Below are 26,258 nucleotides of genomic sequence, written 5' to 3'. Positions count from 1 at the left end.
GGCGAAAGCGGCGCCGTGCTGCCCGAGGAGCGCCACCGTGCTCGGATGTGATGGAGGCGGTCAGGTGTGGAGGTTGCTGTCATCAGCCCAGCCCCTCTCCGAGCCCATCTGCTGGGCATACACGATCACGTCCAAAAAAAGTACTCACCTTTGACAGAAAATGTAAATACGCTTTATAATAGTCTAATAACATTTATAAAAACAATATAAATGTACAGACGATTCACTGGCCAACACATTAGGTACAGCCGTACAAGCTACCGAGAGCCAATAAGTCAAAGTGAAATAAATCAGCCTTCATTAACACAATAACGCTCAATTTTTCAAGTATTTGTTTGACAGTACTATTATTAATATGTATACTATTATTATTAGTCGCTGATAAGAAAACCTCAACGTGATTTTTTTTTTACTTTATCGCTGTTGCATTTGGAAAGCAAACATTCAGTAGCTAAATACGGAAAAAAACTGTCACAAAAACATTTCGGTAGAAGCACTAATCTGCATAAAGATTTTCATTCATATTATTATTTCATATTTCGTTGTGTAATACATACTCCCAAACAGAGGCCGGCAGTATAGAGTGAAAACAACCGGCCGTAAACGCCTCACGACGAGGAAGTAGACACTATGGTTGGGCGATACTGCTAATTTTGGTATCGACCTCAAATATATTCTATGTCCAAATCCTTTTTTTCACCCGGAGTTTATAAATATAACTATTAACAATCTGAACGACACAACAAAACCGCAGATATAAAGAAGAGAAATGATAAGAGACATATCCATCTCATTTTGAGAGCAATCCAATACCAAGTAAATACAGGGCCAATATTGACGACTTCATGCTTCAAACGCCTTTCTGTTTTTATGGAAATACAATATGCGACAATGTAATTATATCAGCACACCATAAATTGTTCTCTTATTCCATTAGAAGAAAATTTGAAATACATACGAGTGCCAATTCAATGTTGAACGTTCCTTGGTATCGAGATATCATTATTTGTATCCATCCGCCTCCAATAGTCGACCCCCCCTTTTCCAACATGTCGGTGTTTGGGCCGGTTGTGAAGATCCATCCCGTCGTCCTCGCCTCAATTTGCGACTCCTACGAGCGACGAAATGAGGGAGCGAGTCGCGTTATTGGGACTTTATTGGGTAAGAATGTACTTTAGCTCACAATTCTCGCTTGGCGCGTTGCTAGCTGTTGCTAACTGCTGTTAGCTTATCTGCCAACTCGTGGTATACCTGCTAACCGGTAGTTAGCCGGGTAGTTAGCCCAGCAGCATCATCGTTTTCTCAACACTTTTACGTTCAATATCATTGGGAACCTACCAGCTGCCATGTATCATTGTGTGTTTAGATTTTGGTTGCGTGGTTTGTTTGCTTGTTTCTTCATATACTGCTAACTTGATGTGGCTAACAAGGCTAGCTAAGCACTGGTAGTATTTAATGTATGTCCCCTTCAGGTACAATTGACAAACACTCCATCGAGGTGACTAACTGCTTCTCTGTTCCTCACAATGAGTCTGAAGACGAGGTAAGTTAACAATGTCAACAAATGCCGCAGATTCAGTTTGTTACAATTTTGTTACAATTCAGTTTGTTGCAATTCAACAGTTTGTTACAGCAATGTGGTTGACCTGCTTTGTCAACAGGTTGCCGTGGACATGGAGTTCGCCAAGAACATGTACGAGCTTCATAAGAGGGTCTCTCCCACTGAGGTCATCATCGGCTGGTGCGTCTTCATATTCATATAAGATTATGCTTATATGTGCATACGTAGGTCTAAAAGATCTGCTTCTTGCGCCGTAGGTATGCCACAGGCTTCGACATTACAGAGCATTCAGTGCTCATACACGAGTATTATAGCCGTGAGGCCACCAACCCCATCCACCTGACTGCGGACACAGCCCTGCAGAGCGGAAAGATGAACATCCGTGCTTACGTCAGGTTTGTCGCTTTTTGTGTGATTGGAATAAGAGGAAAGAAAACTGGTGCTCACACATTGTCTCACAGCGCACAGATGGGCGTGCCCGGGAAGACTGTTGGCGTGATGTTCACCCCGCTCACTGTTAAATACATCTACTATGACACAGAGAGGATAGGAGGTAAGCAGGCAAAGAATCTACATCAGGGGTCTCAAACTCAATTTACCTGGGGGCCACTGGGGCAAAGGTCTGGATGAGGCTTGGCCGCATCAGGTTTTAAAAAAATAACAAAAAAAAACGCATTTATTTATTAAAAACAGAAAAAAACTGTCTTCAATAAAATAAGATGAAAAAATAAATACATCAAAATAAAGAAAATCAATATAAATCAATAAATTAAACAAAAAACATTAAGATATAAGACATTAAGATATAACTATCTTCAATAAAATAAGATGAAAAATAAATGCATCAAAATCAAGAAAATCAATCAATATAAATCGAACAAAAAACGCATTTATTTATTAAAAACAGAAAACATTAAGATAAAAAACTGTCTTCAATAAAATAAGATGAAAAAATAAATACATCAAAATAAAGAAAATCAATATAAATCAATAAATCAAACAAAAAACGCATTTATTAAAAACAGAAAACATTAAGATAAAAAACTGTCTTCAATAAAATAAGATGAAAAAATAAATACATCAAAATAAAGAAAATCAATATAAATCAATAAATCAAACAAAAAACGCATTTATTAAAAACAGAAACAATTAAGATAAAACTATCTTCAATAAAATAAGATGAAAAATAAATGCATCAAAATAAAGAAAACCAATCAATATAAATCAACAAATCAAACAAAAAAACGCATTTATTAAAAACAGAAAAAATAAGATAAAACTATCTTCAATAAAATAAGATGAAAAATAAATACATCAAAAGAAAGAAAATCAATCAATATAAATCAATAAATTGAACAAACAACGCATTTATTTATTAAAAACAGAAAAAATTAAGATAAAAAAACTGTCTTAAATAAAATTAGATGATGAAATAAATCAAAATGACGAAAATAAATCAATTAGTAATAAATAAATAAATAAATAAAATAATAATAAAACGGCAAATAAGAAAAACTTAAGAAACCACATAGATAGAGAAATTATTTTTTTTTTTCAGATTCAAATAAACAGTATTAAGAATTATTTAACCTTTAACATAAACATTAATGAAACGTAACCATTTTACCCAATTAGCAAATTAGCATTGATACATCTGGGCGCAGCGTCGTAACTTGCAAAATCGCGTCAATTGTGTCTGGTGTGCACACAGCTTTAAGCTGTCATTTCCGGGTACATGATACCTTGCAGCATCCATATCAAACTCGCGTCCCGTGGGCCGCCTTTTGCCCGCGGGCCGCAAGTTTGAGACCCCTGATCTACATAGTGACGTGTGATTATTGTTCTTTCATTGGTTGTGTAGTAAAGAAATCAAACGATATTCTGTCTTTTGTAGTGGACCTTCTGCAGAGGACACGCGTGGCTCCCAGTCGCACCAAAGGCCTGACGTCCGACCTCTCCCAGGTGGCTGGCTCCGCCGCCCGCATCCAGGACATGCTGACCACTGTGCTGGGCTACATTGAGGATGTGCTGGTGAGTTGATACCTTCCCATCTTTTAGGAAGCATTTTTTTTATAAAGGACCATCCTGTTGTGGGGCAGTTTTACAGACACTAGTCTGTGAAACAAGTAAGTAAGTCGTAAGTCTGGATGAGCTTTGGAAAGTCGGCGGACTTAGGCATATGCATTCTTTCTTATATAATAGCCATCACTACATGGCAGACCTTGTTCTGGATAGGAACCAGGCCTTGAAATGCGCCAAGCAAAGATGGTTGGGTAACGTTTTAAATAATCTCAATACGGCAAGATACTGCAAATATTACATGTTATCATCGGTGTACGTATTAATTAGTGAGTGAGCCCCATGAGGCTTAGAACCATTTTAGTCAACTGGTTCGAGAAGGGCTTCATGTGTACACGAAACCACCTGCTGGCCTTGGATACAATTATAGAATTATGTATTTTTGGGCTGCATGGTGACCAAGTGGTTAGCCCGCAGACCTCACAGCTAGGAGACCCGAGTTCAATCCCACCCTCAGCCATCTCTGTGTGGAGTTGGCATGTTCTCCCCGTGCATGCGTGGGTTTTCTCCGGGTACTCCGGTTTCCTCCCACATTCCAAAAACATGCTAGGTTAATTGGCCACTCCAAATTGTCCATAGGTATGAATGTGAGTGTGAATGGTTGTTTGTCTATCTGTGCCCTGTGATTGGCTGGCCACCAGTCCAGGGACAGCTGGGATAGGCTCCAGCACCCCCGCGACCCTTGTGAGGATAAGCGGTAGAAAATTAATGAATGAATGTATGTTCATGTGTGATGCATTGAATGCTAATTTGTTTTGTCTCTTGGGAAAGATTATGTACTACAAATTAATTAATTAGTGTGAGATAAAATATACAGTATATATAAAATACAGAATGTTTTCTTGTCCATAAATGCTTCCGGTAGCATGTGATGTGGCTAGCTTCATCATGGTTTTATGTCACCCGGCATGGGCTCATGCAGGCAGAGGACAGTGAAAGTGCTTGTCTAACTATGAAGATGTATGCTTGTGTAACTTGGACAGAACATGAGATTTTATTGATTTTTATTCAAAAAAAAATGATTGATTCCTCTTTTTTTTGATACTTCTCCACTATGCTTTAGGGTTGTGTATCCCGTGTCAACAAGGGCCTCATCAAACTCTTGTTTTCTTGTGCCTGATAAAAACATGTTATCTTTCATTTGCACAATGAACATGCATAAGTCAAACCGGAAAATTTGTTTTGGTAATACTGTCATAAATTAATATTATAATGTAGTAATATTAACTTAACCATGGATGGGTGAAGGTCCAGTTTCATCTCTATGTTCATGAAAGGCACGGTAATGCCTTAACATGGATGAGGTGTTATTATTGTACCCCAACTCCTTGAAACACAATAAGTACTTCACCTTTCAATAACAATGATAAACAGTAAAAATACAGGTTTTGAAACGCAAACATACCATCTCTTAATAGTGTTGGATTTGGCTTACTTATTCGGACTGATCAAGTCAAAATGTCCCCCACACGGGAAAAATTTTCCTCTTTCTAACTGTCTCTGTATCTTCTCTCTCTGAACTCCAAACTAATGTAACCGTACGAACCAAACTATCGACAAACACTATCCACACGTTCAACTGACTGACTCTCAGCCCCACATTTTAATGTCTAAGCCTGAGGGGTTTATATCGCTGAGTCACAGGCAAACATTGCAGCAAATTCTGAGCCACTTCCCGAATCCGTCACTTGGTACAGCCGGGCAGCGAGGCTTCGGGCATCATCAATTCCGGCCCCTCCCCCAATGAATCAACCCTCGGTACACGCCTCGCAGAAGCGCCCGCTCGATTACTCGACACACGCTTTGAAGCCCTGGCACCTGTAATCACTTGTGTTAATGCAGAGGTCTCAAACACAATGTGGCCCGCAGGACACTAGTTTGAGGCCCCCGCCTTGATATGAAAGTTTAATGTTAGTGCGGCCCACGCAAGTTTAATATGGATGCTGTATGGTATCATGTACCCAGATAAAATTATTACGTTTGATTAATGTTCATGTTAAAGGTTAAATAACTGTTAATAGTTATCCTCCCTATCCGTGTGGAAGTGGTAAGTTTTTGGCTATTTAAGTTTAAAGGAAATAACTTTGGGCTACCGTTTAGGTCGCTAGCTCTCTAGTTTGCGAGTTAGCATGTGTCTCAAGACCCTGCAGTTGCGCAATATGTTGTAAATAAAAAGAGTATAAATGTGACTATAGTCGTGTTTTGTCAAGTCTACAGGGCTCTAATAATGCTTTGTTCACTTTAATCTGAAAAAAATTTTGTCTACCCACCGACTATATGTGGTTTCTTAAGTTTTTATTATTTGCCGTTTTATTATTATTATTATGATGTTTATTTATTTATTACTGATTGATTGATTTTCTTTATTCTTGCTTTATTTATTTTTCATCTTATTTTGTGTAGAAAAATAAAAAGTAAGATATTTGCAAACAGTGGAATGTTTTATCAGAGCTTTTATTGTAGAAAATCGAAACCAAAGCAAAGTTTATTCATTTTTCTGTTTTTAATAAATGCGTTTTGAAACCTGATGCAGTCCAGCCTCACCCTGATCCTAGCTCCAGTGGCCCCCAAGTAAATTAAGTTTGAGACCCCTGTGTTAATGCATGATCATAGCATGTATATCAAACCATGCAACATTGTTAAGAGGGTTTTTATGACGGCGATATAAGCTTGCTCACTTTAACTCGTTTTCTCTTGTTTAAATGCACAGAAAAGGGAAAGAAACATGTTCCTGTTTCACATAAGGATTGGGAATGATGGGCAAAATTTCCCCGGAAAAGTGCCATTCCCTTTAAGGCAAAATGAGGGTTGGACCTTCGCTCACTTACTCGATTTTAATTGAAGACTGTGTTCAATCTGTGTGCCTTGTGTTGCGTACCATCGTGTACCATTGCGTACCATTACACATTATGGCAAAATGTCGATTTTTACTTTCAGTTTAAGGGTGATATCAATATAGACTGGATTTGAGCTGTATCTCCCTCATGTGCAGGAGGGAGGGGTGGAGCCTGGAGGCTAACAAACAGGCTAGGTCTGGTGGATTAAGCACTAACTCTGTAATATGGAGGTACTTTGAATCCAGCGCATTAAAAAAAATAATGTTCACTACCTTTTAAAACTTGGCAATGTGTGTGATGTCTGTCACGCTCCTGTTGGGTTCCTCATGAAGGAAAGGAAAAGCAACCTTAGCACATTGGCTTAAACCAGCTTTAAACCTTTTGAGACACCCTCTAAACAAACATCAGGAAGCACCATGTACTCTCAAAATCCATATTAATTCTGCATAAATTGACTCAGTTCTATCCATTTCAGTCTGGCAAGGTGGCAGCAGATAACAGCGTGGGACGTTTTCTCATGGACCTGGTCAACAAAGTGCCCACTATCTCAGCAGAGGACTTTGAGAACATGATCAACTCCAACATCAACGTAAGCGTCCCTACAGTTGATCGTAGTACTAAGATAGGTTGAGAATTATATTTCATATATATAAATGCCGTGTCTTTCAGGACCTTCTGATGGTGACCTACCTGTCCAACCTCACCCAAGCACAGATCGCTCTCAACGAGAAGCTGGTGCTGCTCTGAGGAGCTGCATTTGTTTATCTTTTCTTCAAATAAACATTTCCCGGTCCATTCCCATCCAAATGTCCTTGTTTGAAGTTATTTTTTAAACGAGAACTTCCGATGTCATTGGGTCATTTTGGTATGTAAAACAAATACATTGTAATTGGAAACACTAGGTGCATACCAGGTTCCAGTATGGAAATATTAAAGCCAGAATTAGCGACTTTGTATTTATTTTCTGCATAAATATACATTCAAATAAGAAGCCATGTCCAGCCTGAGTTGGAATAGAAAAGAGGTGCATAAACAAGCGCACAGAGTTTTAGTAACACTTGTGATTGTGAAATAGAGCAGTTGTCTTGCTGGAGCCCTCCACACCATCAACGTTTCCCCGCTGAGTCGCTGCCCCCTTCGGCCTTCTTGCTTGGCTGGATGAGCCTCTCCACGGCAGCACAGCTGTGCACGGCTCCGTCATACAAGGTGTCCCCTGCGGACTTGGCGATGACTGCGGCCCGCTCTGGGTAGTACATGGAAGCAGTGGCCGCCATCAGACCAGTCGGGTAGATGAGCTTCTTCACCCGGGAGCGTCTTGCGAAAAGCAGCCCTAGGACCCCCGTGAAGCCGATGATGCCAACCCGGGCCAAGACGTCCCCCGGTGGGTCTTTGAGGAACGTGACAGTGTCACGTCCAAACTGGACCGCACTATGGATCTTCGGTTCGAGTTGACCGTAAGTGGAACGACACCAAGCCGCGTACGGCTCCACCGCTTTACGGAGGGTGGCGACACTTCGCTCCAGTTGACCCGCTTCCGGTTCCTCGGACGCGGCTTTCTCTTGAAGTGGAGCGCGGTACAGAGAGAGATCATCCCGTTTGAGAGGCGCTGACTGCTTCTTTAAGTCACCGCCAGCGGCCATGACGGTAGCTGGCCACAAGGTGAAGGCTCCGGCCATAACGACTCTACCTGTCACCTTCAACATGATCCCTGTCAGCCATGCGTGGCTACGGCGTCTCAGGAGGGACATTAACTCCTCAACGCGAAATGTATTACCATACTTCAATGATGTTTTATACGTCTTCATTCATAGCAAAATATGCTCCTTTATTGTACTATCAATTTTATCTGGGGTTATTATTGCTGTAACACGAATTTATATCCGTCTGTAGTAATTAGAATGAAGCTTTAATCGTCCCTCGTCGTGTTTTCTCTTAAATTCCACGCATATAAGTGATGACTACTGAGTTTCCTTCTTTCTTCCTGCTTTCTACGTGCGTCGTAAAAGTTAAGGTCTTCCTGTGACGTCACCGGTTACTACGACAACCACGGCGTCTCCAACTCAACGCGTCAACAGCAACAGTAGGGAGCAAAAAAAATAGTACATGCTTTGCACGGTTTTTTGTTGTTTTTTTTAAATAATAATAATAATTTTTAAAATGGAATATCTTGGTGTCTCATCCGCCCAGAACATTCAGGCGCTGTCTGCTTTGCTTTCCAACCAACAAGAAGAAGATGATGATGACTATACAGTAAGTTTACTTTTACATTCCCTCATGCAAAGGTTTATGAATTGCTATATCTGCCATTTTTCTCACTAAATATTTAATTTTGAAACCTCCTTGCAGAATGTGTCTCCTTATGCAATGATGGGTCCAGGAAACATTGGCCCCCCGCCCAAAAAGGACAAAGAAGGTAAATAGTCATTAAACAAAATCAACACCTGGCTTGTTAGAGCTTTAAAGTGACATTTTGTGTCTGTTTTAGTGCCGCCTGTGTATGTGAAGAAGAACAGCAAAGATGTGTGGAGCGAGGAGGAAGTGGCCGAGGGCCCCCTGTATGACGATGTCACAGACCCACGGCCACAGCCCGAGTCAGTCTTCACAGCATCACAAAACTATTACCTACTAATGTGGACTGCGCAATAACGATAAGACGTGTGTTTGCAGATACGAAATCCTACTCCAGCAGAGTGTAGGGACAGAAGATGTTTTTTTGGGCCTCAGCAGGAAGGACCCATCCTCCATGTGCTGTGAAGCTATGCTGGTAAGTTATGGACAATGAAGCTTTATGGCCAAAAATTAGTAAACTGATTTCCATGACGTTTTGTGGATGGGCAACGCTTGCACAGATGATGCACGCATCCAATTTTAATGAGGAACAGAGTGGGAGCATTATATTAGCATGTAATTAACATTAGTCAAAATTGCTTTATAAGGGTGATGATAATGAGTGTTTCCACATTCAGGTGAAAATCAAACTTCCAGACAGCAAAGCATCAGACGTGACTCTGGACGTCAAAGAAAAGTTCCTTGACCTGCGGACACCAAAGTAGTAAGAAATGTTCCTTTAGTTTTCATTCATTCATTCATTTTTGACTGCTTATCCTCACAAGGGTTACGGGAGGTGCTGGAGCCTATCCCAGCTGTCTTTGGGCGAGAGGCGTTGTACACCCTGGACTGGTGGCCAGCCAATCACAGGGCACATATAAACAAACAACCATTCACACTCACATTCATACCTATGGACAATTTGGAGTCCCCGGAGAAAACCCATGTATGCACGGGGAGAACATGCAAACTCCACACAGAGATGGCTGAGGGTGGAATTGAACTCTGGTCTCCTAGCTGTGACACCTGCATACTAACCACTTCTCACCATGCAGCCAGCTTGGAATTATTCATCCATTCATTCATTTTCTACCGCTTTTCCTCATGAGGGTCGCGGAGGGTGCTGGAGCCTATCCCAGCTGTACACCCTGGACTGGTGGCCAGCCAATCACAGGGCGCATATAGACAAACAACCATTCACACTCACATTCATACCTATGGACAATTTGGAATGGCCAATTAACCTAGCATGTTTTTGGAATGTGGGAGGAAACCGGAGTACCCGGAGAAAAACCCTGCATGCACAGACAGAACATGCAAACTCCACAGAGATGGCGGAGGGTGGAATTGAACCCTGGTCTCCTAGCTGTGAGGTCTGCGCGCTAACCACTAGACCGCCGTTTATTTGTATAGCCCTTAATCACAAAAGAGCCTCAAAGGGCTTAACAAGCAGGCAACAGTAGATACAGTAGATGATAGACAATAGAATCAGAATGGCCTTTATTGTCATTGTATTGCATACAACGAAATTTGAGTGCAACTCCATGATGCATTTTGTAGAAAGTAAAAATAAAAATAAGTAAAAGGATAAAAATAAAACAAGGAATAACAATATGAACATAAAAGTGGCAGGTGCTGTTCAAATAAGTGTAAATATATGTACATAAAAAATAATAACATATGCAGTAACAAAATGTAGAATTGCAGTCACCAAACGTGGAATATCAGTAAACAAAATGTAATTTTGCACATATTGTACCAATAGTCGATCCCTGATCTGAACCCCCAGCAAGGAAAAACTCAAAACCCATTAGGGAAAAAGAAACCTTGAGAAAGGACCGCAGATGGTGGGATCCCCCTTCTAGGATGACCAGGCTGCAATGGATGTCGAGAGGGTAACATGTAACAGTTAAATATAACAAGCGACATCATCTTTTATCTTCAAAGCACAAATTAATATTCATCTTTTTTCCCTCTCATCCTTGCAGCACCTCATGATACAATGCCGCCAATTTCCCATTCGGCCCACAGCTAGAAACACCAAAGATACCTGGTATAACCTGCACGTCTCTTCCCTTTACAGCAAACTGGGCCTCCATCTCCCACATCCGGTCTTCCACCAGGAGGGCAAGGCCCAGTTCTTCAGCGAGAGGGAGGAACTACAAGTGACTCTTCTCATGAATCGACCCCTAGATGCTGTCAACATGCAGTAAGACAGAACAACTGCGGCCCCAAAGAACATGACTGGATGGGGTTCTGTTACACGCCACTGCTGCCCCGGATTAAAGAAACCAAGTATTATTAAGTAGCATAAACAGTACTTATTGGTCCAATATTGACTTGATGCAACCTTAATTGTAATAATTCTAAGAATATTGATTTTTTTTCATGTTTTTTCTATTCATGTCGAGATGATTTCTTGCTTACCTTGGCACATGAAGCCAAGGTGTGGATGATTGTTTGTCTATACTATGTGCCCTGCAACTGGCTGGCACCCACTCCAGGTTACACAATGCCTCTCGCCCATAGTCAAGCTGGGATAGGCTCCAGCATACTCTGCAATCGCAACTCTGCTGCTTTTAGATAATTCATTCATTCATTCATTTTCTACTGCTTTTCCTCACGAGGGTCACGGGGGTGCTGGAGCCTATCCCAGCTGTCAACATTCAGTATGTTATGTATACTGTATATTTTATCGCACACGTTGTAGATTAATCAATCTGAGATTAATCAATTTGTGGTTAATTAATCAATTAATCACAGATTAATTAATAATAATCAGATTAATTACACTAATGAAGCAGATTAATTAATCTAATTAATTACGCAGATTAATTAATCTACCGCTTATCCTCACAGGGGTTGCGGGGTGCTGGAGCCTATCCCAGCTGTCTTAAGGCGAGAGGCGGGGTACACCCTGGACTGGTGGCCAGCCAATCACAGGGCACATATAGACAAACAACCATTCACACTCACACCTATGGACAATTTGGAGTGGCCAGTTTACCTAGCATGTTTTTGGAATGTGGGAGGAAACCGGAGTACCCGGAGAAAACCCACGCATGCACGGGGAGAACATGCAAACTCCACACAGAGATGGCCGAGGGTGGAATTGAACCATGGTCTCCTAGCTGTGAGGGTCTGCGCGCTAACCACTAGGCCGCCGTGCCGCCCTTTTAGGTAATTGTTGTAAAAAAAGATCCTTTATGACAGGAGCACTGTGCTGTTTTTAGGTACCTACTACAAAATAGATCAAAGATTGTCTATTACAGGAGCGCTCATGAGTCTGCTGCAAAAATACTCGCTCCAAAGAAGTGAAGTGAAATGAAACATTGCATAAATGCATATTTTTGCTATGCAAGATTTTCCATGCAAAGTTATTTTGTTTATCAACTTACTACTATAAACAATACTATTAAACGGATGGACATGTGCTGTTTCTTGTTATGGTGTTACGTGGTCACATGTCATTTCCGCCACAATAATACAACACTGGTAAGCTAGCTCAGCTCTCTCTCCCCCCTCCCCTCGCCCCAACGCGCCTGGCTCTCTCGGTATGGCGGACGGCGAGAGGTCCCCGCTCCTGTCGGATCTGGGAGATGCTGCTCTCGGCAGCGGCAACGGCGGTCTCTCTCCCGGCGCGGCGCCCTACAGTGTGGCCGGCAAGCCGCAGAGTGAGTAGCTCGCATCCGCCGTGCTCGTTTCTCTCCCAACGCCCGATTGGGCAGCATCTTCGTTAGCCGTTAGCATCTGGCTAACTCGGCTGTGACAGCTGCGGAGAACCGGTCTGTCGTGCTCGTCTTTCCCCTGTAGGGGACGTTGTCTCGGGATGGACTCTCTCTGGATATACTTCCATGTGGAAGAAAATGTGTTTATTAAGTCTAGAACGTTTTCTACTGACCGGTGTTGTGCTCACTAGCACACCTTGTTGTTATAGTCTGAGAGCTAGCTTGTTAGCACCCCGGAATGCTCGAAAAACGCAATCTTTGCATTTTATTATAACCGTGACTCAGCTATACTTAGTATACAATCTGATGTATGTATTTTAGCAACTGGGCGCTGATTAATGTAAACATGTAGCAAACAGTGCTGCTTCATGAGCTAGCAAGCGAGAAACACCTGTTTTGATTGACACACCACACGGCCGTTCGGAAGACGACTGTGGGCGGGTTCAGTAGAACAGTAAACCAATGAGAAGCCAATGAGGCAGTGGGTGATGTTCAAATTTAATGCAACATCCATGCAATGTCAAGTATGCGCCTAAACTTGTGTTTTTTTGTCATTATGACAAAAATTTAAAGTACAGTCAGTAATAATACATACTTATATTTTAAACATTTTCTCCGATTGGCCGATCCCCGCTCAGCATTCCAGGAGTTTTTTTTTCTTCAAAAGCTGCTTTCAGCAGAACTCGAGACCAAATCTTATTAGCTTGTTAATCATAAGAGGTCACTTGTCATGGGAACGCAACCTCAGTCTTTTGCACAATACTCACGTCTGCACCCTTGTTTTTTGTCACTTGTGTTTACTACTCAATATTCATTGTGTTCCCCTCAGGCTTCCCACCGTTTCCCAGCCCCACTCAGCCCTCTGTGCTCTTCGGGGAAGACCCACCACCGTACTCCCCTCTGACCTCACCGGAGAGCGGCAGCGCCCCCGTCATTAGCTGTAGGGTGTGCCAGAGTCTGATCTCGGTGGAAGGGAAAATCCACCAGCATGTGGTCAAGTGTGGCGTCTGCAATGAAGCCACGGTAGGTTACAAACAGGATCTGATCAGGACTACCACATTCCATGGTGGACCACATCGTATTACCTCCGCAAAGGAGTTTTCATGGCTTCATTAGTTCTATTCTCTAATGAGCACCATGCTTCAATGAAAACGTTTTAGTATGACGTTTGATACCGCCAATTACAACAGGCACAGCCTGCAGAGCAGATGTGGCATCTGTAAAGCTGAAGTTGGCAATTGAGTTTAAAGTTATGCACATTCTTCAACCCTTTATCTTTAGATGTGGACTCCTATAGAGCAACTACACACAATAGCCCACACAGAAAGCTTTCTAGATTGTCCAGAATCTGCGCCTATTTCAAATGTAGTTCCTTGGATTTTCAAAATAATCTGTTTTTATTTATTCCACTTCGGGCACGCCCACTCCGCTGTGATTGGTCATGCTCCCAAGTGCTGTGGACTACTTCTGGACTAATGCCGAACCTCACTTTCTAATTTTGTCGGTATAGGAGTTGATAATAAATGAATGAACCGTTTGGAGAGCTACCTTTTAAAAGTGGTTGGGAGCTACTGGCAGCTCATGGGCTACTGGCTGGAGATGCCTGACTTACCGTGTATGAACTCAGAGAGTGGTAACGTAGGCACCACTGGTGTGATGGAGCACCGGAGAACCGGTACGCGAGAGTGCTGCATCTACCTCGCCTTCTTGAGGAGCAGCACTCATTGTGGGATGCACTTTGTCACAAGCTAAATATGAGGGCATCATGGTTACTAAGTGCAGACAATCTTGACAAAACATCGGCAGTAGAAATTTGGTCATTAGACTTTTTTGCGGGTGTGCCCATGTTCCGGACATCGGTGAGTTTGCAATTTGTATGCAGTCGGGGAAGATGCTCCCTGTATGCACATTCTATAATGCTACACAGACATCCGCTTACTTACACTAAATAAACACGGTGCTAAAAGGGTGAAATCTTCGGCAAAAGAGTGCAGGGCAGGCATACCCTGGAGTGCACATATGTATAAGGAAGTCCGGATCCCTGTGATGTCACAGAGAGCCAGGGTTAGAAAACACTCTCTGAAACCGAGCATTTTCAGTCATCCCAAACTTCTCTCTGGGCTCACCAAAACTCATGATCTGAAACTTTGGCGTTGTTTAACAAGATGTGTTTTGTTTAACAACATTTATAGGGCAGAAAAGTGGGAAAAAGCATAATAGGTCCCATTTAAAGACAAAGTGATATTTTTACATGAGATCAACACTGAAGTAAAACAGAATTGTTTGACCTTGGTAGAGCTTTCTACTCCACTCAGTCCCATTCTAGCTCACGGCATGACTAAGCAGTTTTACCTTAACCTTACGCCTTGCGGATGAAAGTAAAGCACTTGTGTGATCTTGTGCTGTCGGTTTTACAAAGTCTTGCGCGAGGCTCTGCAAGCCCAACTCATCTGTGAAGCTGCTCACATGATCGCATTGTTGGCAGTTGCCCCCCCCTGCCCCCCCCCCCCCCCCCCCCCCCGACCCCCCTCTTCAACAGCAGCAGTAGCAAACTAAAGACCTTGGTCCCAAAAGACCATAGTCCCTGCTCAGAAGCAGTGCAAAATAGATGCACCGTCTTGCTTTACAATTGCAGTGGCTATAGTGTTTATTTTTATTTTTTTTTACTATATTATTAAATCTCAGATATTACACAGTGTATCGGAAGTGTTAGTCTTGATGCTGGAATTTGGACAAAAGTGCTTTTAACCACGACTAGGTGTACTTTATTCACTTTTCACACATTATTGTAAATCTGCACATATCCATGGTACAACAGTGTAACATTAAGAAAGACACAAACGCTAGCATAGCGATGTGAGCTACAGTGCTAACATTACACGTCAACAGCAACATCACGCTTGCTTAGCCTGTTCGCCACCGGGAGTGGACAGCTCCCACCTCTGTAGCTAGTGGTTAGCGCGCAGACCTCACAGCTAGGAGACCTGGGTTCAATTCCACCCTCGGCGCATCTCTGTGTGAAGTTTGCATGTTCTCCCCGTGCATGCGTGGGTTTTCTCCGGGTACTCCGGTTTCCTCCCACATTCCAAAAACATGCTAGGTTAATTGGTCACTCCAAATTGTCCATAGGTATGAATGTGAGTGTGAATGGTTGTTTGTCTATATGTGCCCTGTGATTGGCTGGCGACCAGTCCAGGGTGTACCCCGCCTCTTGCCCGAAGACAGCTGTGATAGGCTCCAGCACCCCCGCGAACCTCGTGAGGAAAAACGGTAGAAAATGAATGAGTAAAGCCTCGTTTTTACACCCAAAGTTGTCCTCTAAAGTGGAGGGCAAACACATGGCACTCATCAGTCTTTGCAATCCCCATAAGTGTGGTAGTATCCGTAAGATCTCATAAGGAAATGGAACAGTTTTTATTCCTCTACATGAACAGGAAACAGTTCTCTTATCATAGTTGTCTTCCTGTGTGTGTGTGTCCCTCTTTGCAGCCTATTAAGAACGCTCCGGCAGGAAAGAAATATGTCCGCTGTCCCTGCAACTGTCTCCTCATCTGCAAAGTCACCTCCCAGAGGATTGCTTGTCCTCGACCATACTGGTGAGATACACGTGTGTGTGTGTGTGTGTGAGAGAGAGAGTGAGAGCGATACAGTGGAAACAAGGCACCCAAGGACCTTTACCTGCAAGGCTCAGCAAGCAGATCGGAAGATAACAAGCTTGTTATGGGAGCCACGTTGTTTGTTTGTTTCTGCATGACGTGTCTCATGTGACACATCTGAGACTATTTCCCCCGGTAACCCTGAAAACAATATGGTAAAATGTTGGAAAATGGACATATTGTATATTAGAAATTGCTTTGACTATCATAATGTAGTGTTGTGTACAAGTAGAGCAGTTATACACCACCGCAAACTAAAGCTACAATCATGAGAAGTATTGCATATGAACTGCATAGTATTATAGCATGAAATAGAACACGGCGGTCTAGTGGTTAGCACACAGACCTCACAGCTAGGAGACACGAGTTCAATCCCACCCTCGGCCATCTCTGTGTGGAGTTTGCATGTTCTCCCCGTGCATGCGTGAGTTTTCTCCTGGTACTCCGGTTTCCTCCAACATTCCAAAAACATGCTAGGTTAATTGGTGACTCCAAATTGTCCATAGGTATGAATGTGAGTGTGAATGGTTGTTTGTCTATATGTGCCCTGTGATTGGCTGGCCACCAGTCCAGGGGGTACCCCGCCTCTCGCCCGAAGACAGCTGGGATAGGCTCCAGCACCCACCGCGACCCTCGTGAGGATAAGCGGTAGAAAATGAATGAATGATCGAAATAGAACTGCTTTTTCTGTTTCAAATCATTCATTAATTCCACCCTGGACCCTGGACTGGTGGCCAGCCAATCACAGGGCACATATAGACAAACAACCATTCACACTCACATTCATACCCATGGACAATTCGGAGTAGCATGTTTTTAGAATGTGGGAGGAAACCGGCGTACCCGGAGAAAACCCACCCATGCACAGGAGATGTGCAGCTCTGCAGCTGTTTCAAATCAGTGCCAGGAAATCATTTAATATACATTTTAAGCCTCATTAAGAGGCAAAAAGGGCTGTACATTATTCATTTTTTAAGGATCATTTCTTTGATGGGTAATTATCTCTGCACCGTGTTCTCACGTCCTTCTTGATGAGCTTGCACTGGATCTCCTCTCCCACCCATCTAACATCATCTTGTGTGTGTGTGTGTGTGTCACACTCTCATTTCAGTAAGCGGATAATCAACCTGGGTCCGGTTCATCCTGGACCGGCCAGTCCAGACCCCCAGCCGGCGGGGGCCCGGGTCTCCTGCGGACACTGCAGCAACACCTTTTTGGTACACAACTTCTCTCTGATTTGGAACACTGGGAAATTGCAGATTTTAAGATTAGTTCGATTTTTTTTTCATTATATAAAAAATATACATCAAATTATTGATAACATAATTACAATTTTAAAATATTAGATTCATAAAAAAAAAAAAAAAGAACCACTTACACTTGGTTTAGTTGTTTTTGCGTGATGATGCTGACTAACAGAGCCTAAAAATGAATATAAAGCAGTGACACGGGTTATGGTGGTGGTTTAGCATTCACCAGGACCCCTCCTGGTCCGTGTCGACAAGTCGTAATCTGGGCCCCGGCTGCTGTAGCAGTGATCCTCTTGTCACAGATGTTCTGATAATGTTTTCTGTGCTCTCCATACAAATGATTTCCCTCTCAAAAACAAGAATATACATAGAGCTGTACAGTTGACTTGTACAAATGACAATTTCACCACCTCTAGGAGCAAATCTTTTTTTTTTGTCTGCTCATTTTTCCAGCATCACAAAGCGCTTTGTGAAGTCGAGAGCATTGTGCATTCACTGTAATTTAGGGAGGAATTCATCTTGAAGCTGTCCCCTTGCCTGCACACTTCCAGTACTTAACAGTAGGCAAGCCGCTCTTTGCTGCGACTTGCTACAATTTTTTTTTTGCTCTGCAGTCATCTCTCATTTATTGTGGTTAATTGGTTGCAGACACGACCTTGATAAGTGAATTTCACTTATTAATACATTTATAAACACTTTTTATGACTTTCTAAATGCGTTTTTTTTTTAGCATTTTTTTTATCCTTATAGACATGAAATAATGAGTCACCTTTACACTTCTATTACACAATATAGTGGGCATAAAAGAAAATAAGGCATCCTAGACATAAATAAGATCGCACGTTAGCGTCGACAGATCCTGCAGTGGCTAATGTCTCATGAGTGTAACATTACACATGACGACTAGAGATCGGAGTTTGTAGTTAAGAGGCTCACAAGCAGAGAACAAATATGCAGTCAACGTTCACGCAGGAGCTGCTGTTTTCGTGCACGTTCTACACCAGTGGTTCCTTAACAGACCCGTACCCTCCCGTACATGTAATGGTAATGGTTTAATTTAATTTGAACATGCATCAGATTACAATTGAGTGCATCCCATAATCCAGGGGTGCTCACACTTTTTCAGCATGCGAGCTACTTTTAAAATGACCGAGTCAAAATGATCTACCCACTACAAAAATGCAAAACATCTATTTATTTTCAAATGTATTGAGGATTATTTGTACGTACAATGTATGTTGATGTACCTTACATAACCAAATGAGCCAATATTGCAAAACACACATAATTAACTATTAACATTTTTTGTAATTACCTGAGTTTACTTTGATGACTTGCACTGAATTGAATCAGCCAGGGATGCATAGTCCGGACAGTAGCTGCTGATAGCCAGGTTAGCCAGGCAAACGCACTTCGAAAAAGACATTGTGAAAAAAAAAAGTCCACCTCCCATTCCGTATGGAAGTGATATGTTTTTGCCTTTTTACTTGGTCCAGCTACTTCACTCATTTTAGTGACCATAAACTTTAGCGAGGGCTTAAAATCTGACGCAATTCGCCGACTAGCTTAGCACTTTGCATCGTTGTTTACGCATGAGCGGTGACCTAAAGGTCAAAATTCAGTTGTCATCTGACTGGTTGTCCTGTATGTCAATCAAGTAACGGGGATGGATGATGGGCTGACATCGTAAGTTCTGCTGCACTTAGAGACGTTGTTTGATTTGATTGGTCACCCGAAAGGGCAACATTCAGTTGTCATCTGAATGGCTGCCCTGTATATCAATCAAGTGACGGCATTGATGCGAGGATGATATTTTTTTAATGTCACGCCGCGATCGACCAGTACCACCTCCGCGATCGACCGGTAGATCGCGATCGACTTAATGAGCACCCCTGCCATAATCAGTTCCCAGTTCCACATGTCCAAAAGGAGTAGGAAGAAGAAAAGCTTATTAAATCCTACCCCTCCATCTGGTACTTTTACAATCACTAACTGTTACATTTGTTCACTTCCTGCTTTCCTAATATAGTTTAAGTTGTTTTTTTGTTTTTTTTTTGGTCCCGTACCGAAGTAGGAGGTGATATGAGCATCCAATGCCATAATGGGTACCATAGTAAGTGTCAATATAGTGATATATATAGCACATCATGACTGGTTCAAGACTCTTGGTAATGGTAATGGTTTAATTTCATGAGAACATGCATCAGATTACAATTGAATGCATCACATAATCAGTTCCCAGTTCCACATGTCCAAAAGGAGTAGGAAGAAGCAAAGCTTTTTAAATCCTACCCCTCCATCTGGTACTTTTACAATCACCGTTACATTTGTTCACTTCCTGCCTTTCTAATATAATTTATTATTTTTTTAATTTTTATTTTATTTATTTTTTTTAATTTTCTATAGTTAATTAATTAATTAATTTTATAGTGCGTAGTATTCCGGGTCAATAATATGTATTTTGCCTGGTGACCAAGTTTGGGGGGGAGGAGTTAAACAGTCCTGACAAAGCAGTTGAACATAAGTAGAACATTTTGTAACATTGTCTTATTGTTGTTTGAACAACAAGTGATTGGTTTGGTAAATACCACCTCCTTTGGGCTGCATGTACACGTGCGGGTGTGTTTTTTGTGATTTGCAAGTGTCCCTGAATGCAGCGGTAACTTGTGTCCGAGGATTTGTGTGATGCACCTGAATGCATTATTTTAGATAAAACTGGAGAAGCACTGACAGCAGTTTGCTAGTTTTTGATCCTGCTTGCCTCATTTTCCAATCGTCACTCACAATGACCGGGCGGGGATTCATTGGAACGCCAATATCAATGAAATCTTCAAGCTGAAACACTCTTAATCAGGGGTCTCAAACTCACGGCCCGCGGGCCGCATCTGGCAAATGGCTTAAAAACACATTGATTCTAATATGGGTCATTTTTGACCCACTTATGGAAGAGTGTAGAGTCCAGTCACTCATGCAGCTAAGGCAGGAGTCTCAAACACGCGGCATTTGGCCCACAGGACACTAGTTTGAGGCCCCTGCCTTGATATGAAAGTTTAATTTGTTTAATTTGTTTTTTGATTTGCTTATTTATTTTTCCATCTTATTTTGTGTTGAAAAATAAAAATCAACATTAAACATGTATTTAATAATTTAATCATAAATAAAAATTAATTTAATTTGTTTCACTTGTTTCATTTGTTTTTTTGATTTGCTCATTTATTTTTCCATCTTATTTTGTGTCGAAAAATAAAAATTAACATTAAACATTTATTTAATAATTTAATAATAAATAAAAGTTAATTTGTTTCACTTGTTTCATTTGTTTTTTTGATTTGCTTATTTATTTTTCCATCTTATTTTGTGTCGAAAATTAACATTAAACATGTATTTAATAATTTAATAATAAATAACAATTAATTTATAATACTTTATTATAATTTAATGTTTTATCAGAGCTTTTGCAAAGAACCAAAGCACTGAAAAAGTGGAGGGTATAGCAGAAGCATTGAAGACTATTATATATATATATATATATAAATATTTAATATAATTAATGTTTTTATTATATTTTTATTTGTATTTTTTTCTGAGTTTGAGACCCCTGCTCTTAATGCACAAAGTAGTCATTCAAACGTACTTATTTGTTGATATGGTGCACACAGAGCAAGGAACAACTTGCCGCTCTGTCTCCTTCCTGCTGTAGTCTCCTGAGACTGTGAGGCATTCAGGCACACTCCTAATTTTCAGTGTTAGGTGCTAATTGTTTTTTGTATTCATATAGTAGGAACTAGGAACCATTGCTTTACACTGCTAACCTGCTGCTAGCACTAAGTAATAATAGTAATAATAGGTCACAATAAGTCTGTACATGTCTACCTGCTGGAAAGTTCCATAGATAAATGACAATGCTAACATTAAAGTAAGTGCACATCCTTATTGGTAATAATTGGCTCCCTTCTGTTCTTTCAGTGGACCGAGTTCACGGACCGCACGCTGGCCCGTTGCCCACACTGCAGGAAAGTGTGAGTAGTAATTCATACATTATAAAAAACACTTTACTCTAGTCAACTCCTCTCTTGTTTAACATGCTGCTTTCTACTGTGCCAGCCAACATGAGGATGGAATCAAACCTGTGACGTCTCGCGACACATTACTCTGCAGCTTAATGCGTCTTAAACTTTGCTTGCCTCGACTTTGACTTTTTCCCCAATTCCTCCTTCACAGAAGCTTCTTATGGCAGTCAGAGCCTGTATAGACATATGATTAATTCTACATACTTGGCCATACATGGGTTGACTATAGCCGCAATTGGTCCAGTTAATGTTTGTATGTTGTATGTTGTATGTTGTATGTAATGTATTCCAATAACCACAGTTTCATGTTGTTGCTGAGTGTCGTTTACAGAGTAAATAACTGCAAGGCTCTAGTCATCCATCCATACATTTTCTATACTGCTTATGCTCACGAGGGTGCCAGGCATGCTGGAGCCTATCCCAGCTGTTTTCGGGCGAGAGGCGGGGTACACCCTGGACTGGTCGAGGGTCTAATAATGAAAAAGCAATGGCTGATAGCAACCTCATAATGTATTTTTTTATGAACACCACCTAATAGCAGGAACTGCAATCGAAGTATCGAGTGGTGCATCCAGAAAGAATGCATGCAGGCCTCACAGCTAGGAGACCCGAGTTCAATTCCACCCTCAGCCATCTCTGTGTAGAGTTTGCATGTTCTCCCCGTGCATGCATGGGTTTTCTCCGGGTACTCCGGTTTCCTCCCACATTCCAAAAACATGCTAGGTTAATTGGCCACTCCAAATTGTCCATAGGTATGAATGTGAGTGTGAATGGTTGTTTGTCTATATGTGCCCTGTGATTGGCTGGCCACCAGTCCAGTGTGTACCCCGCCTCTCGCCCGTAGACAGCTGGGATAGGCTCCAGCCTCCCCCTGCGATCCTCGTGAGGATAAGCGGTACAAAATGAATGAATGAATGTTTGTTGTCGAAGACTTTTTTGATTTCTTGTTTTTGATTTGTCGCAGCTCCTCCATTGGTCAGAGGTACCCCAGGAGGCGGAGCTTGTGGTGTTTTCTCCTCTGCTTGCTGTTCAGCATTTCCACTGCTGGCCTGATTGTAAGTAAAATTGCTATGCGCCACGGCGCTAGCACGGAGGCATGCAACTGTCAAAAGGAGTACTTTTTATTCAGCCAGGCTCACAGCGACATTAGCGCCAATGGCTTCCTAAAAGTGGAAAGCTTATCGTTGCATAGTAAACAAGCTGATTGCCATTGCTGCCTCCTGTTTGTTTTGTTTGGCTTTTGAATTATCTCCCAGAGCAAGAGAATAGACCTGGGCCCTCCATACCCAACAGATAAGTTTAATTAAACCTCGAGCAAGGCTTAAACATGTCTCCTGTGAAATTAGTGAACAGCTATCATGCCGTAGGATTGTAATGGCTACAAAAAGCTCAAGGTTGACGCAGAATAAAACGAAATAAGATCCTATATAAGCACATCATATGCCAAACTGATTCGCCTTTGAATATTTCCAATAGGATTTATGTAAAAGTTGCATTTACATTGACCATCTGTATTCAACTAAATTATATTCCTTATAAATAACACATTTAGTTCAAATCTTATGAGTTTTTAGAGAAATTCATATTTAATATAATTTTTTTCTCGTTTTCTCGTTCTAGTTTTGTAGAACATGTATATAATAAAAATGTAATATAAAAACAGTTGCAAGCAACCCGTGTGAAATAATTCAATGTATTCTACTTGATGAGCAGCAGAGGGCGCCAGAGGAGCATCAATGTGGCGTTCAGCGTCAGCAAACCGCAAGCCAAACTCGGAGCAAATGCGCTTTCAAATCCTCTTAGTGAGCGACAAGCTACACACGGGTGTTCTTGCTCTTGGTTTCATCATCTTCAAGTGGAATTTTTTGCGGACCCCCCCCCCCCACCTCCCTGCCCTTCCATGACGGATGGCCCTCAGTCTCATCTGTCTTCCGCAGGCGGGTACGTGGCTCCAGGTGCAGGCCTACCCGGGTATCTACGCCTCGTGGGCCGTACTGCTGCTCCTGGTGGTGGTGACGCTGGCACGGGCCTTCTACTGGGCCTGCATGCGAGTCAGCCAGCCTCTCCAGAGCTTCACATAGACGCCATCCACCCACCCTCCCGGTCCCTCCAAACCTCTTTTCCTCCAATCCAAATCTGAAGCGCCCTCTTCCCAAACGGTCGAGGTTGGAGGATAAATGGCTTTAAAAACAAGCGTCAGCTGAAGATAACACAAATATTTATTTCAACAGTTCAACTCATCGTAGTCGCACGCCGTTGACTTCCTGTCTTGACTTAGCAGGTTATTTATTCTAATCCCGTGGTCCCGCCCCCTTAACGTGACCTCTGTTACAGACACTCTATCATTTCATCGCGTAGAAGCATTTAACATAAACCAGCAAGGAAGCAAATCAACGTTAGCGGCCGGAGGGACGTCATCCAACTACCCCCAACCCCCCACCCTCCTTCCCCGTGAATCTCACAAGGATGAAGGAAATGTTTGAAATGAGAAGTTTTAAAGCATGTGAATTTTCCTCCCCCCGGGGATCCGCTTTGATATGAGGCCGCCTGAACGCCTTAAAAGCGACGGTAATGGAAGGGAATTTAGCATCCGTGCGCACGCTGTAAACAAAAAAATGTCTTTGAAGCATCCGCACTACCGCCTTAATTCCGGCGATCTCAGTTGCTCTATTGTTCCGTATTATCCCTGTAACGCTCTACCGGGGGGGGGGTGTCCAAAATTTCCGATTGGGGGGCGGGGACTTTTATTCACATTTGTGTTTATAAAACATTCTACAAGCAATCTAGCGTAGGTCAAGATATGCTAAGCAATTCATACGTAATGTTTTTTTCCTCATTTAAATGTAATGAATTAACATCCTTAAGAAAAAATATTATACATATAATATATAGGCCAATCATTTTTTGTTTAGTTGAGGTTTTTTTGGACGAGTTCAAATATAATAATAATTGAAAAAACATAATTCCTGGATAATGTGATTACCAAATCGGTCACCAAAAGCAAGCTATGAAACGCAAATGGCCCCCGGGGTTGGACGAAGCAAAACCACTCATGTTTTTAACCCGTTTTGGATTTACTGTAATATGATCACATTGCACGGCGGTCGAGTGGTTAGCGTGCAGACCTCACAGCTAGTAGACCAGGGTTCAATTCCACCCTCGGCCATCTCTGTGTGGAGTTTGCATGTTCTCCGGGTACTCCGGTTTCCTCCCACATTCCAAAAAAAACATGCTAGGTTAATTAGCGACTCCAAATTGTCCATAGGTATGAATGTGAGTGTGAATGGTTGTTTGTCTATATGTGCCCTGTGATTGGCTGGCCACCCCGCCTTTCGCCCGAAGACAGCTGGGATAGGCTCCAGCACCCCGCGCAACCCTCGTGAGGAAAAAGCGGTGGAAAATGAATGAATGAATGAATGATCACATTGCTCGGCAGCACGGCGGTCGAGTGGTTAGCACGCAGACCTGACAGCTAGGAGACCAGGTTTCAATTCCACCCTCGGCCATCTCTGTGTGGAGTTTGCATGTTCTCCCCGTGCATGCGTGGGTTTTCTCCGGGTACTCCGGTTTCCTCCCACAATCCAAAAACATGCTAGGTTAATTGGCCACTCCAAATTGTCCATAGGTATGAATGTGAGTGTGAATGGTTGTTTGTCTATATGTACCCTGTGATTGGCTGGCCACCAGTCCAGGGTGTACCCCGCCTCTCGCCCCAAGACAGCTGGGATTGGCTCCAGCACCCCCATACCTCTTGTGAGGAAGTGGAAGAAAATTAATGAATGTTTAGTATTGCCAGTGGTTAACTTCTTTTTACACCTGAGTGGCATTCAATAATGTTAAAAAACAAGATGGATGATGCCACTTTTAGATCACTTTTGAATCATCGTAAAAAAAGCAGTAGAGAATGAATGAATGAATGAATGAATGAATGATCACATTGCTTTGCAAAGCATCGAAGAAAACCAATCCCTGTTTTCTGTGAATGTACCACTAAGCCCCGCCCACAGGGGTGTCTTCCCTATTAGTTGCTTGCGCAGAGTGGGAGGAGCTTTCCTTTCCTGAAAAAGGACGGTTTTCGATGCTCACTTTTCCGCTTAAGCTGACTTTAGTGTCGTGAAGGATGGATCGCCATGGTAACCACGAGCAGAATAGCAGAAGAACCTTTTGGACCTCAGTGTGATTAGCGAAATAATTGCCGCTTCATGTTCAGCCGGGTTTTGTTAAGTCCCTCCCCTAACGACATCATGGATTGTTTCACTTCGGCGATGCAAGCTTCCGTGATCGCGGGCATTTTTAAAAAAAATTTTTTGCTGTGTAAATAATGATTTTTTTTGTTGCCGTGACAGGAAGTGATTAATACAATTATGTTGCACTCGGAGCGAGGGGGTTAAAAAAAACACTAAAGTGGTGATCGTTTTTACTTCTGTTACATATTTAATGATTTATGAGCTACTAACCTGATGAGCCTGAACACACACACACTCACACACACACACACACACACACACACAGCACCTTACACTGCAGTGTCACACTGCATCCACTAGGTGATGTTACGACACGGGCGAGGTTGCACGTTATTTATTGTTCCGCTCTGGCGAGGAGTCAAATTTGAAGGCGACATTGTTATCATGCTAGGAAAAAGCCTTAATGTTTTACTGTTATCAATCATAGATGATTTTGTTTTTTTCTTTTATTTTCTGAAATCAGTGCAGTTATCTCAATGGTGTTTTAATAAACCAGTCAATT

At 42.1% G+C, this 26,258-nt stretch overlaps 5 protein-coding genes across 6 annotated transcripts in view; 3 read left to right on the top strand and 2 right to left on the bottom strand.

Moving 5' to 3' along the window:
* Positions 1-1,175, bottom strand: part of kcnj9 (potassium inwardly rectifying channel subfamily J member 9) — a 19,047-nt gene extending 17,872 nt beyond the window's left edge. The window contains exons 1-2 of the mRNA XM_058065590.2: positions 959-1,175; positions 1-148 (exon numbers count right to left, since the gene is read on the bottom strand). The exon at positions 1-148 is cut by the window's left edge and continues 237 nt beyond it. The gene's annotated coding sequence lies outside the window, so the exon portion shown is untranslated. The remainder of the gene's footprint in view (positions 149-958) is intronic.
* On the top strand, positions 996-7,278 carry eif3f (eukaryotic translation initiation factor 3, subunit F). The gene is made up of 8 exons (XM_058065611.2): positions 996-1,161; positions 1,473-1,543; positions 1,662-1,741; positions 1,819-1,956; positions 2,023-2,114; positions 3,456-3,592; positions 6,953-7,066; positions 7,147-7,278. Exons 1-8 carry the CDS (start codon positions 1,050-1,052, stop codon positions 7,222-7,224), a joined length of 822 nt encoding a protein of 273 aa, XP_057921594.1. The 5' UTR covers positions 996-1,049; the 3' UTR covers positions 7,225-7,278.
* Positions 6,159-8,228, bottom strand: LOC131124822 (MICOS complex subunit MIC26-like). Its single transcript, XM_058065643.2, has one exon. It carries the CDS (start codon positions 8,223-8,225, stop codon positions 7,584-7,586), a length of 642 nt encoding a protein of 213 aa, XP_057921626.2. The 5' UTR covers positions 8,226-8,228; the 3' UTR covers positions 6,159-7,583.
* dnaaf6 (dynein axonemal assembly factor 6) lies at positions 7,574-11,710 on the top strand. 2 transcript variants are annotated; one of them, XM_078794768.1, is made up of 7 exons: positions 7,574-8,557; positions 8,665-8,727; positions 8,824-8,890; positions 8,963-9,068; positions 9,145-9,241; positions 9,444-9,529; positions 10,889-11,710. In XM_078794768.1, the coding sequence occupies exons 3-7, from the start codon at positions 8,842-8,844 to the stop codon at positions 11,016-11,018; spliced, it is 468 nt and encodes a 155-aa protein (XP_078650894.1). In that variant the 5' UTR covers positions 7,574-8,557; positions 8,665-8,727; positions 8,824-8,841; the 3' UTR covers positions 11,019-11,710. The 2 variants fall into 2 exon arrangements, with proteins under 2 accessions (XP_078650894.1, XP_057921641.2); XM_058065658.2 differs by lacking the exon at positions 7,574-8,557 and having other exon boundaries at positions 8,635-8,727.
* A 573-nt stretch (positions 11,711-12,283) lies between these two features.
* On the top strand, positions 12,284-25,390 carry pip4p1a (phosphatidylinositol-4,5-bisphosphate 4-phosphatase 1a). Its single transcript, XM_058065627.2, has 7 exons — positions 12,284-12,479; positions 13,363-13,556; positions 16,023-16,129; positions 17,301-17,406; positions 21,406-21,458; positions 22,474-22,564; positions 23,447-25,390. The coding sequence occupies exons 1-7, from the start codon at positions 12,362-12,364 to the stop codon at positions 23,588-23,590; spliced, it is 813 nt and encodes a 270-aa protein (XP_057921610.2). The 5' UTR covers positions 12,284-12,361; the 3' UTR covers positions 23,591-25,390.
* Positions 25,391-26,258: the final 868 nt, after the last annotated feature.

This window comes from Doryrhamphus excisus, linkage group LG11 (assembly GCF_037039965.1).
Source record: "Doryrhamphus excisus strain RoL-2023G ecotype Guam linkage group LG11, RoL_Dexc_Guam_v1.1, whole genome shotgun sequence".
Lineage (NCBI taxonomy): Eukaryota > Metazoa > Chordata > Actinopteri > Syngnathiformes > Syngnathidae > Doryrhamphus > Doryrhamphus excisus.
The sequence above is the reverse complement of the archived record's forward strand: the minus strand, read 5'-3'. Positions and strand labels throughout refer to the sequence as shown.